Source organism: Chrysochloris asiatica, unplaced genomic scaffold (genome assembly GCF_000296735.1).
Source record: "Chrysochloris asiatica unplaced genomic scaffold, ChrAsi1.0 scaffold00271, whole genome shotgun sequence".
In the NCBI taxonomy this organism is placed as follows: Eukaryota; Metazoa; Chordata; class Mammalia; order Afrosoricida; family Chrysochloridae; genus Chrysochloris; species Chrysochloris asiatica.
In genome coordinates this window covers 2,709,523-2,722,596 of record NW_006408789.1, presented here as the reverse complement: position 1 = coordinate 2,722,596, position 13,074 = coordinate 2,709,523, and the positions used below count along the sequence as shown (strand labels likewise).

Here is a 13,074-nt window from a genome sequence, read left to right as displayed (position 1 = left end):
GGAACATGGAATGTACAAAGTATGAATCTGGGAAAATTGGAAGTTGTCAAAAATGAAATGGAACACATAAACATCAATATCTTAGGCATTAATGAGCCTAAATGGACTGGTATTGGCCATTTTGAATCTGACGACCACATGGTTTATTATGCCAAGAATGACAACAGTAGTGAGGTTGGCACAGGATTGGGCAGTGTTTTGTTCAGCTGTGCCTAAGGTCCCTATTGGTCGGTACCGACTTGATGACACCTAACGACAACAGCAACAAACTTATGGCGATGACAAAAAAGAGTGAAGTGACCGAGACTGTAGGGTGGTGAGTTTAGGACTGGGAGATCAACCAAGGCTCTGTGATGCCCAGGATGAAGACCCCCAGTGCCCTGGGGGCAGGGCACAGAGACGAAGGACAAAGAGTGCCCAGCACTATGGCCGTTGTGAACTGGGGTCCTGGAGAAACAAAGAGAAGGTTCACGTGTATGTGAGGCTGAAGTGTGTCAGTGAGATCAGCGTTCCTCAAAAACCAGCAACTTTTGGATCTGTCCCAGGACATGGCGACCAGAGGAGATCTGATGCATAATCCCTGAGAGACCCCCGTCAGGAATAATGGGGCTTGCCTTTCAGAAGAAAACTGATCAAGTGTTTCAAAATGGCCAAGGAAAGATCAGATGATATAAAAAATTTCTGACTCTTGTCTAGAGAGCGGATTGTGGCTGTTAAGGGCCATTGAGTGGGTTCTGATTGTATAGCACTTTCTAGGATGTAAATCTATATAGGAGCAGAAAACCTCATCTTTCTCCCATAGAGTAGCTGGTGGGCTCAAACTGTACACCCTGTGACTCACAGTCCAGTGCTTATCCTATAGAGCCACCACACATCCTAGAGAATGAATGGTAGGGAGGCAGAGGGGGAAGGAAGGAGACCCATTTAGAAGGTTGCTGGAGACCAAGTGAGAGATGAAGGGAGTTCCACCAAGGCAGTGGTAGCAAAACCAGAGAGATTTGTGGTTCTTATTAGGTGCCATCAAGTTGATACCGACTCATAGTGACCCTATGCACAGCAGAAGGAAACACTGCCCGGTCCTGGGCCAAACTCACAATTGTTGTCATGCTTGAGCCCATTGATGCAGCCACTTTGCAAACCCATCTCGCTGGGGGTCTTCCTCTTTTTCTCTGACCCTCCACCTTACCAAACATGATATCCTTCTCCAGTGACTGATCCCTCCTGACAACATGAGAGATGAAGCCTGGCCATCTGGCCTCCAGGGAGCACTCTGGCTGCACTTCTTCTAAAACAGATCTATTGGTGCTTTTGGCAGCCCACAGCACTTTGAATATTCTCCTCCAGCACCATAACTCAAAAGCTTCAATTCTTCTACAGTCTTCCTTATTCACTGTCCAGCTTTCACATGCATATGAGGTTATTGAAAATACTATGGCTTGGGTCAAGTGCACCTAAGTATGAAGTATGAATAAGTATAGTGAAAGAATACAAACTTGTCGCACACCTTTTTTAATTTTAAACCATTCAGTGTTCCCACGTTCTGTTCCTCATGTTCTGTTCGAACAACTGCCTCTTGGTCCAGGTACAGATTCCTCATGAGAGAGAAGATAGCATCGTTATTTATTTTGGTGGTGGGATTGACTGGTACACTCCTCCTGGGCGGGGGGTGGGGGTCAGGTGAGATGGTAAGGATCTCAGGCATGAAGTCTATTCCGTAAGACCATTTTGGGGTCCCAGGCTGGTGATCACATGGACTGCGGCAGGGAAAATGATGAGATAAGTTGATTTGAGGAAGTGGAAATCACCAAACTTCTAGTTTACAGATATTTGAGGACATGCCTTTCGCCTTTTGGTAAGCATGTTCCAGAAATACGTCATAAATCCTTCCTATCCATTTGCAGTATTTTAACTGTAACCCTTCTCCCTACCTAGAATTCATTTTCTTCAGTCTGTGGTTGCCCAACACCAGCAATTTGATGAGCTGCTGCTGTCCTTTTCTGTCTGGATCAAGCTGTTTCTCAGTGAATTGCAGACGACATCTGAGATCAGCCTGGTAGACCAGCAGGCCGCTCTCATTCGCCATAAGGTAAAGTGGGTTTTTTTTACACCTGAAGCATTTAGTCATGAGAGTCTTGACTAATGAACTACAAAGGGATTTGGTATTTAAAAACAAACAAACATAGTTTCAATGTGCTCTATTTTAGAAGAAAAGTTCCTCATCTATGTGTTAATGAAACAAATTATGCTCCATTTCTCTGATTTGTCTAGAGGAAATATAATGCCTTTTACATGTTATCAAAATACTCTTTGTATTATTATCAGGCCGAATAATTTCCCAGTACATTTTGAGAAGGAGGAAAAAATATATAGCTAGAATTCCAAAGGGATTCAATATTAAAAAACAAAAACATACTTAGCAACAATTTTATTTTGTATTCACATGCAAACATTTCAATACTTAAGCATATGCTTCTAGACAATGTGTTAGACAGATAAGTTATGCAGATAAAGTTACGTCTGATAAAATAGACAATGTTTGTTCATCTTACAGGAAATGTGTTCCTGGTAAAGTGATAAGAATATTCATTTTAATTTATTTTGTTTCAATGCTGAAACCAGTACTGAATTTCCAATTCTTTAACACTCGATTTTGCCCTGAATGCAATGACTGTTGTTTAGCTTTAAAGTAATTTAACATTTGGGAGGTTCCTTGTCTTTAAATTGTGCCTGATATCTAACATGGCATCTCCCGCCCCAATTTTTTTAGGTCAAATACTGATCATCAAGCAGAAAGATATGCTAAATAATAAGCTTATTGACACTATTTGGTAATGGTGGGGGTTATGTGCTGTGGAGTCAGTTCCGACCCATAGCGACCCTGTACAGGGTTTCTGAGGCTGTAAATCTTTACGGGAGCAGAAAGCCTCATCTTTCTCCCAGGGAGTGGCTGGTAGTTTCGAACTGCTGACCTTGCGGTTTGTTGCCTGATTCATAACCATTACGCTACCAGAGCTCCTAATGAGTAACCATTAATTTGTATCAAATGCTTATTCAATGCTGGTTTTTGTACTAAGTTCTAGATGTCTAATCACTTCTACAATCCTCCCAACATCATTGTGAGGGAGGACTCCCATTATGTCTGTTGATAAATGGGAAAACTGAATTCTGCAGTAGTTAGTTACTTGCCCCAGGTCGTATAGCTTGCAAATGACAGTGCATACGTAAGGAGGTTAATTGTTGTCATAGTGATGTGCATGGAATCGGTTCTGACTCATAGTGACCCTGTACAGGGTCTCCAAGGTTGTAAATCTTTATAGGAGCAGAAAGCCTCATCTTTCTCCCACGGAATGGTTGGTAGTTTTGAACCGCTGACCTTAAGGCTTGCAGCCCGATTCATAACCACTATGCTGCCAGAGCTCCTTAAGGAGGTTAATAGAAGAAGTAATAATAGACACTTTCTACTAAACAGTTGGCAGCCTGGTGTGGCTCTCTGTGTTAATGCGCTGGACTGCCCAGTCGGTTTGAACCATAATGTTGGCAGTTCAAGCTCACCAGTTTCTTCTCAGAAACCCTATAGATAGAAGGTTTCCATGACAACAATTATAGACACATCTTTTGGATGGCATCTAACATCAATAACAATATAGGTTGGAACCAACTTGACAACACCTAACAACAGCAACAGTATAGTTTGGAACCAATTCAACAGCACTTAACATCAAGAACAGTGTGGCGCTGTAAGATAAGCACTCAACCACAAGATCAGTTTTAACTGCAAGGTCGGTGGTTCAGACTCACCAGTGGCTCCTCAGGAACCTTATACAGGGTTGTTTTGGGTTGGAACAGACTCTACAAGCGCTTAGTAACAATAACGACCATCTTGTTCCAAGAAGATTTCAAGTAAATGAAAAAGCTGAAAGCAGGCAAGTTCTCTTTCATGGGAACCATGCTGGGATTGTTAGCAATGTTCTGCTAGATTCTGAACTGGATTCACTGGGAGTGAGTGAATTTTTTACACAGCAGTCTCTGATTTATTCCTTAAAGATGAGGAACCAAGCCATGTGCAGATTTTACCTGCCTCTGAAGATGCTGTCACCCTCTGTCTGCAGAGCCTTCCCCTGTCAGCTCTGTTAGTTCTCTATCAAGGTCCACCTTGGACGTGCTACAGGCTTCGCTCCAGGCAACTGCAATCAAACAAATATCACAATAAAGTGAGCCACACATTTTTGTTTGTTTGTTTCTCAGTGCATATAAAAGTTACACTTGCACTAGACAGTAGTCTATTAAGTGTCCAATTTTGTTGTTGTTAAGTGCCATCAAGTCGGTTCCGACCCATAGCGACCCTGAACAGGGTTTCCGAGGCTGTAAATCTTTATGGGAGCAGAAAGCCTCATCTTTCTCCAGGGGAGCAGCTGGTAGTTTCGAACTGCTGAACTTGTGGATCGCAGCCCAATTCGTAACCACTACACTACCAGAGAACCATGAAAATGTTTGAGGGTGACCAAAAGGTGTCACTGAGACACCGAGTGAGCGCATGCTGTTTCAGAAGAAGGGCGTCTAGAGAATTGCTGGATGCAGGGTTGCTGCAAACCTCAATCTGTCAAACTCGCAGTGTCTGCGAAGCACAGTAAAACAAGCATTTAAGACATTTTCCCCAAGTTTTTTTGTTTATTTCTCTCCATGAACAATTTCATCCTCAAGGCAGTTCTATCCCATGGAATGAATTCATTTCAAATCACGGGAGATTTTACCAACACTGCTAAGGCAGTCACTAAAAAGTCAAAGCAAACCCACTACCACCCAATCTGTTCCAAGTTAGCCACCCTACATAGGGTGTCAGAGCTGGAAATTTTACGAGGTTAGAAAGCCTCATCTTTCTTCCTTGGAGGAGCTAGTGGGTTTGAACTGCCAACCTTGTGGATAGCCATCCAATGCTTATCCACCAGAACTTTAAATAGTATGATACTCGCTGCAATTAAAAATCTAACTTAGCATCATTAATCCTATAGCCTGTCTGTGGCGTAAACCATACCATGACCACTGAATCAGTCATTCTCTCTCCTGTCCAGGACCACACAGCAGAAGTGGAGAGCAAAAAGGGAGAAATGAAGAGCCTGCAGGACCACCTGGCAAAGCTGGCTTCTCTTGGCTGTGCCGAGGACCTCCACCTCCTCCAGGGCAAGGCGGAGGACTGCTTCCAGCTGTTTGAAGAGGCCAGCCAGGTGGTGGAGAGGCGACAGCTTGCCCTGGGTCAGTTGGCAGAATTCCTACAGAGTCATACCTCTCTGTCCCGGCTTCTCCACCAGCTGAGGCAGACAGTGGAAGCCACCAGCAGTATGAATAAAAAACAGTCCGATTTACTAGAAAAGGACCTAAATGAAGCCACTCAAGATGCTAAGACATTAGAGTCTGCTGCCATCAGTCTGGATGGCATTCTTACTAAAGCCCAGTACCATCTGAAAAGTGGGCGCTCTGAGCAGAGGACTTCCTGCAGAGCCACCGCCGACCAGCTCTGTTTGGAAGTAGAGAGACTCCAGAACCTTCTGGGCACCAAGCAGAGCGAGGCAGACGCCCTGGCGGTGTTGAAGAAGGCGTTTTTGGAGCAGAAAGAGAAGCTGCTGAAGAACATAGAGGACATTGAAGAGCGGGCTGACCAGGAGAGGCTGAAAGAACCCACACAGCAAGCTCTTCAACAGAGGTAACAGGAAGCCAGCCATTCCTCTCCTTTGTTCTGGAATGACCCTTGGCATAAAACTGCTAGGAGCGCTAGAGTTAGCAACTTTTAAAAATACATTTTGAAGCTAAAGTTATAACTTAAAGTAGAAACATTATCTTTGGTTTTCAAGAGAATTTTCCTAAGGGCTGTAGATGAGCCGAAGGGTCCTGGTGGCACAATAGTTAAGTACTCAGCTGCTAACTGAATGGACGTGGTGGTTTGCTCCCATAAAGATGCCAGCCTAGGAAACTCTATAGGACTGTTCTAATCTGTCATAGAGGATCATTATGAGTCAGAGTGAACTCGACGGCACACAACAATGATGTCGAGAGCCACTCAGATACCTTATTTACAAGAGAGTGTATACATTATCTGAGACTTGGTGTGGTGCTGTAGGATCAGTACTGGACTGGTAGCCACAAGGTCGACAGTTCAAACCCACCAGTCACTCTCAGAAACACTATACAAGGTCGGAATTGACTCAACCGCACACAACCACACAAAGATCATCTACTTTTAAACGACTTTTAACTGAGAGGAGAAGGGAATCATCTGTAACAAGAATGAAGGGAGAGGAGAAAGGTAGTGATCTGAATCAATTTTTGGTTCTGATGGTAAAAGCGTGAGAGTTTATCTTTGGTGGTTATTCTTCCCTCAGTAAATACTAGGGTAGCAGTTCCTGGGTGGTACAAACTGTTAATGTATGGTTAAGGTGCTCCGCTGCCAACAGAAAGGTTGTGGGTTCAAGTTCCTCCCAGAGACTCAGAAGAAAGACCTGGTAATTTACTTCCAAACAACCAGCCGTTAAAAACCCTATGGAGGGAACATAGTTCTACTCTGACACATGTGGGATCTTCATGAGTTGGAAGGAACTCAGCCGCAAATGTTGTCTTTGTTTGTTTGTGTTTAAAACTTTTTTTATTGTGAATTGAAGGAAATCAGCTTTAATTGAACATGATTGGAGCAAGCTGATTAGTTGTGAAGAGAGAAAAAGATAGACAGTTGTACAGAGGAAATGAGCTATCTGGGGTCAGCAAGACATTGAGCAGTATTTGGAAGTTTATTTTCACTCATTTGAAGTGAAATCCATTCGCTGGAGGAATAGTTGTGTCCACCTACTTTTAACTGTTTGCTGGTAGGCATGGAGGAGACAGAGATACAGTTTTAGACAAGGTGGGGTTTTGTCATGTGGGTTTAATGGAAAAGCAAAGGTTTCAGTAGTTTTTCCCTCAGTAAATTTGAAAAGTAATGTTTTTCACCTAAGGTTGTGATATTCCTTTCCATCTTAACTTTCTTTCTTAATAAAACCTTTCTCCTATTCTTGCTCTCAGGAGCTCTGGTAGTGTAGTGGTTACGAATCGGGCTGCAAACCATAAGGTCAGCAGTTCGAAACTACCAGCTGTTCCGCGGGAGACAGATGAGGCTTTCTGCTCCCATAAAGATTGACAGCCTCGGAAACCCTGTACAGGGTCACCGTGGGTCGGAACCGAGTCCACGGCACATAACAACAACAATTCATGTTCTCAGGACACTTCCTCTTTCATCTTTTCTGTGAGCAAAGAACCAGTTGTGACGCATACACATCATCATGCCATCATTGATCAGGGTTAGGCTGACCTGCCAAGGCCATTGCCATCTGCTTTCTTTGAACCAGACTTTAGTTAGATGATGATGTTCATGTTGTAGGGAGCAGTCAAACCATTTTCAATTCCTAGCAATCCCATGTGACAGACTAGAACTGGCCCCCAGGTTTCTAGGGGCGTCCTAGTGCGGTGCTGTAGGATTATGGTCTTCAAAGTCAGCTTGAACCGCAAGACCTGCGGTTCAAGGTCACCAGATGCTTCTTGGAAGCCATATACAGGGTTGCTATGAGTCGGTGCCAACTCCATGGCACTTAACAATAACAACAACAATCTTTGCAGATCATCTTGTCTTTGTCCTGCAGAGCCACCGGATGGGCTTAAATTGGCAACCTTTCAGTTGGTAACCCAGCATTTAGTTTGTGCCAAAAGGACTCCTAGTTAGAGGCTAATAGTGTTCCTACTGAAGCTAAAGATAAGGTTCCTGAGGTTATACCTCTGTAGGCAGCTTAACAATAAACTCAAAAAAGGGAGGGGGGAGGGGCAGGATGTGGGAAGGCATAATGAACAAAGCAAGAACAAAGCCAGAATGATGTGGCTGCTCTGGGGAAGGAGCAGCCCACTGGCCCAGGCAGTTGAGGCTCATAGCATTAAGCTGCAGGCCTGAACTGTTCTGAAATTGCTGGAAAGAAAAGCCCTGGAGTGGCCCAAGATCCCCCCAACAGTGTCCTCAACACTGAACGCACCAGAGTCCCACTGCAAGGAACAGAAGCTGTGGCATGGACTGATGGATCCAGTAAATCCCAGCCACACTCTGCTCCACTGGGCCATGTGACGTGCACCACCTCTCTGCTTTGTGGGTGGTGGTGTTAACTGCCATCGACTTGGTTCTGCCTCATAGCGATAGTGACCTTGAGGTTCAAACCTGCCTTACAGCCCAGTGCTCATCCTTTGAAGGCACCTGCCCCTAGCCACTGTGTTTTAGGAATTAAAGAGAATCGTCCATATATACTGACTTCATACACTCTATAGTGTGGTCCCAAAATGCAAGGAATGAGAGTCAAGAGTTGGCTCTATATGACCTTTTAACAAATGCTCAAAAATGATTGTTATGTACCCAAAATGGCCATTTTTACATGAAGCCTCTTTTCATTAAAGCTTTCAAAATGTTTTCCCCCTTAAAACTCAAGTCAGTAAAGCTATTTTTATTTTGAATGAAACAAATATTCTTAAATATTATTATTTTACAAAATCTAGACCTCATGTCAAAGAAACACTGTTTTCTAATGACCTCTGCAGTTAGTGCTCTTGTGTTGACCTATAGGGTCAGCCCGAGTCTTGACAGCAGCAAAGGAACCTTAGTAGAAGGTTGAGAGTAAATAGAATAATTGTTTTCTAAGCTACACTGTGCATTGTTCTGTGAAGTTAACTGGAAAAAATATCTATCAGTTACTATATATTAACTGTTGGGCTAAAGTTTCCCCAGATATCTCTATTCATGTTCTACGGACGCGTCATATACTTATGGAGATAAAATATAAGTTCACTACCTTTAGTAAAAAAAAAAAATTTGAATTCACAGGTTGAGAGTCTTTAATCAGTTGGAAGATGAATTGAATTCTCATGAGCATGAGCTATGTTGGCTGAAAGACAAAGCAAAACAGATTGCTCAGAAAGATATAGCTTTTGCCCCTGAAGTTGACAGGGAGATACATCGTCTAGAAGTCACCTGGGATGATACCAAGAAGTTAATTCATGAAAAGTAAGTAAAAACTTCCCAGTACTTATTTTAAAAACATTGGACCAGTCATTTGCATTGCCTGTTGGCTTGTGCTGGTGGATTCAAGAACTGGATATTGTTTTCCATCTGAAGTCTTCTGTGTCTCTTCAGCAACACCCTGCAGAACTTCACTGAGAATGTGGTCTTGAAATAACTACACGTGAAATTCAATGTATAAAAGCAGGAGGGGTCAAATATTTCATGTTCTATGATGAGAATCTGGGTCTCTTGTTTTCTTTCCTTCCCTTGTTTTATTTGTGTGTGTTTTGCTCTCTTGTTTGAATTAAATTGTTCTATAATTTATATGCATAAAATTCACACTTTGTAGTAAGTACAGTTCTATGAGTAGTCATGAACTCACACAGTTCCACCACGTCAGAAAGACTCCCTCGTTTCTCATCATACCCAACCCTTCTCCTTGCCCCCAGTCCCCGATGGTCCTTGATCAGTTTTCTGTCCTCACAGCTGTGTCTTGTTCAGGATGACATATAGATGAAATCTACAGAATGTACCTTTTGAGCCTGACATCTTTTATTTAGCACAAAAGGTCGTTTTTTTCTGTAGCTGAATAATATTGAATGGATATACCACAGTTTATACTTTCATCAGTACAAACACATTTGGGTTCTTTCCGTTTTTAACAATAGTGAATAAAGTATATATAAATATGCACAAAATGGTTTTAGTGTGAATTGTTTTCAGTTCACTTGGGTAAGTACGTAGAAGTGGGACTGCTAAGTTTTATGGTGTTTGCTTAGCTTCAGAAGAGTCTGGAAAACCATATTCCACAGTGATTGTAATAATTTGCATTCACGCTACTCCAGTATTTATCCGGTAGCATCACACCAGGACTCACTTGATACTATGTTATTGTTGTGAACTGTCATTGAGTCAGTTCTAACTCATCACAACCCTGTCTAGGGTATCCAAGGAGTGGCTGGTACATTTGAACCATCAACTTTGTGGTTCAAACCAACCTTGTAGTCCAGTGCTTATCCTACAGCGCCACACCAGGGCTCCCCTGGTATTATAGATCTAAATACAAAATCCAAAGCTGTAAAACTTCTAGAAGAAAATCATTGTAATTTGAGTCTGGTTTTCTATTTAATAACTTGTACTGGTATGGCATTGTAAGGTAAGCACTGGACCCCAAGGTCAGTCTGAACTGCAAGGTCAGCAGTTCAGACTCACTAGTTGCTCCTCAGAAACCCTATAGAGGGTCAGTATGAGTCAGAACCGACTCGATGGCACTTAACAACAGCAATTTTTTAATGCAAAATTAATTGTGAAACGTTAAAACAAATGAAAACCATGCATACATCTATGGAAATAGTTACTATTTACATTTTGCTAATGAGCTACTTATTTTATCTACGTGTGGGCCTTTTCAAAGGAACTCTGTTAGCGTAGTGGTTATGAGTCAAGCTGCTAACCTCAAGTCGGCAATTTGAAGATACCAGCTGTTCCGCAGGAGAAAGATGAGCCTTTTGGCTCCCGTAAAAATTTACAGCCTTGGAAACTCTATACAGGGTCACTATGAACTGACTCCACAGCATACAGCCACAACCACCACTAGACTTTTTTAAAAAAATTGAGAACACGGTGTATACGATAGGCTTTTAATGTAGCCTTTGGATCCTGGTGTGGCATCATAGGGTAAGCACTTGGGCTGCAAGTTTGGTTTGACCTTCAAGGTAGGTAGTTCAAACTCACCAGCTGCTCCTTGTAAACCTTAAACTTTAAAAACAAGGCTTCGTCTCATATCCTTAGTCTCCTAAATTGGATTCCATAGAGGTTGCACAATGTGCCATTAACTGAGTGTATCCAAAGGTTTTCAATGATTGCTCTGCTTTTAACGTTTACATCATTTCTATTTTTTGTCTTATTATAAATAATACTGTGATGAATATAATTTTACATCAGTCTTACTGCATATTCTTTCTTGGTCAATGTAGAATTGCTTGGTCAAAGGAGTGTTGCACTAATAAACTCTACCTTATTATTTTGACATCTTCAAGAGATGAGTATTCAGTGAAAATTGATAACACTTTGGAAACATAAAGTTGTTTTTCTTCCCCACAATGCATACCGTTCTGAAATGATTAAAACAGCATACTAAAAGACATTCTGATGCATACAATTTTTAAAAAATGTTTTATTGTGAATTATGTGATAGTTTACATGGGAGAACATTAGCTTTACATTCATCCTATCGTATATTGTTTCATTGCCATGGTTACAGTCCCCTCCATGCATCATCAACTAACCAAAGGGTACACCCCACAAGCCTACCCCTGGGTCGTCAGCACACAGCCCCTCTCCCTCTCTCGGTCTAGAGTCTCTGGCCACTCTATCTCTCCACGTCATTGCTCTGCTTCCACCTCCTGCGTCACTGCTTCTCTGTGTAGGATCTCGCACTCCGCTCTTCTCCCTTGATAGTCCCAGGGACCTCTGCTCCTGGACTGCAAAGTCAGTCACTCCGCCTTCTTTTGTGAAGCATACAAATCTGACTGATTTCATCAAAGAAAGTTTGTCTTTGTTAAGAACAGATGTAACTTGTCGTTAGGTTCATGGATTCTGTTTTAATGAGTAAGTACACTCTTGGTTCATGAAGAACATTTTGCACATTAGAGTTCAATCAGATTGACATGTACAGTTGGGTTTCAGGAGGTAGTCAGGCATCCATCTGGGAATACATTATGTGATGATATATCAACCCAACCATAGGACACTCTTCCCTTTCATAAAATGTGTCAATAAATGATAGATTTCATCATTACAGCCAGGGTCAATGCTGTGGACTCATCGACTTAATGAGAGAGTATCAGAACTTGAAGTTAACTGTATCTAAAGTCCTAGAAAATGCCAGCAGTGTGATTGAGACCAGAACTACTATCAAAGATCAAGAAGACCTAAAATGGGCTTTATCCAAGGTAAGAAATCCAAGGAAATGCATTTAGATTGTAGACTGCGTTAATATGTCTGCTAGTTACTCAAAATGAAATTCTCTTCACAGCTCCTCTTCCCATTAATTTTTTTTTTTTGGGGGGGGGGAATATTGATATCCTATGATTCTAGCAATGAAAGGAAATTACTCAATTTCATACATTTGTATTGTGCATTTAAGATGGGTTAAGCAGAGGTCTGCTAACTGAACCCATCAAGCTGCCATGTAGGGAAAGGATGGGGTAGTGTCCTTCAACAAAGATTTACAACCTCCAAAAGTCTGTAGAGTAGTTCTACTTTGTGCTCTTGTTGTTGTTGTTAAGTGCCTTCAAGTTGGTTCCAACACATAGTGACTCTGTATAGGGTTTCTAAGGAGTGGCTGGTGAGTTTGCTGACCTTCTGGATCACACCAACTTTGCAATCCAGTGCATTAACCTACAGATCCACGCAAAGACTCCTAGGGTTTCTGGGAATCAGAATCAACTCTGCAGTAATGCATTTGGGTTTTTGTTGGGTCAGCACTGGACTGCTAATTACAAGGGTCAAACCCACCGCTTGCTCCTTAGAAACCCTATACAAGTTCACTCTGAGTCAGAACGGACTTGATGGCACTTAACACCACCACCAACATATTTCTATATAGTTGTCTGTAGCTTTGTATGCATTGGGCTGCTAACTGCAAGCTCAGCAGTTAAAATTGACCAGCTACCCCACGGGAGAAAGATGAGGCTTTCTGCTCCTGTAAAGGTTTACAGCCTCGGAAACCCTGTGCAGGTCACTCTGAGTCAGAAGTCACTTGACAGTACGCCACCACCGCCACCATTTAGATGCTTGGAATCCTGGTGTGGCACTGTGGGGTAAGCACTGGGATGGTAACCATGTTAACCATAAGGTCAGCATTTCAAACCCACCAGCCCCTCCTCACAAACCCTATAACTGACTTGAGGGCACTTAACAACAAACATCTATATATAATATACATATATATGGTGGTGGTGTGCCGTGGAGTCGGTTCCAACTCATAGCGACCCTGTATAGGCTTTCCGAGGCTG

The 13,074-nt window shown here is 42.4% G+C and overlaps 1 protein-coding gene across 1 annotated transcript in view; it reads left to right on the top strand.

The window, feature by feature from the left end:
• The window catches only part of SYNE1 (spectrin repeat containing, nuclear envelope 1), a 554,350-nt gene that overhangs the window by 176,780 nt on the left and 364,496 nt on the right, over window positions 1-13,074 (top strand). The window contains exons 37-40 of the mRNA XM_006874353.1: window positions 1,933-2,086; window positions 5,070-5,698; window positions 8,879-9,058; window positions 11,859-12,009. Coding sequence (XP_006874415.1) covers window positions 1,933-2,086; window positions 5,070-5,698; window positions 8,879-9,058; window positions 11,859-12,009 — 1,114 coding nt within the window. The remainder of the gene's footprint in view (window positions 1-1,932; window positions 2,087-5,069; window positions 5,699-8,878; window positions 9,059-11,858; window positions 12,010-13,074) is intronic.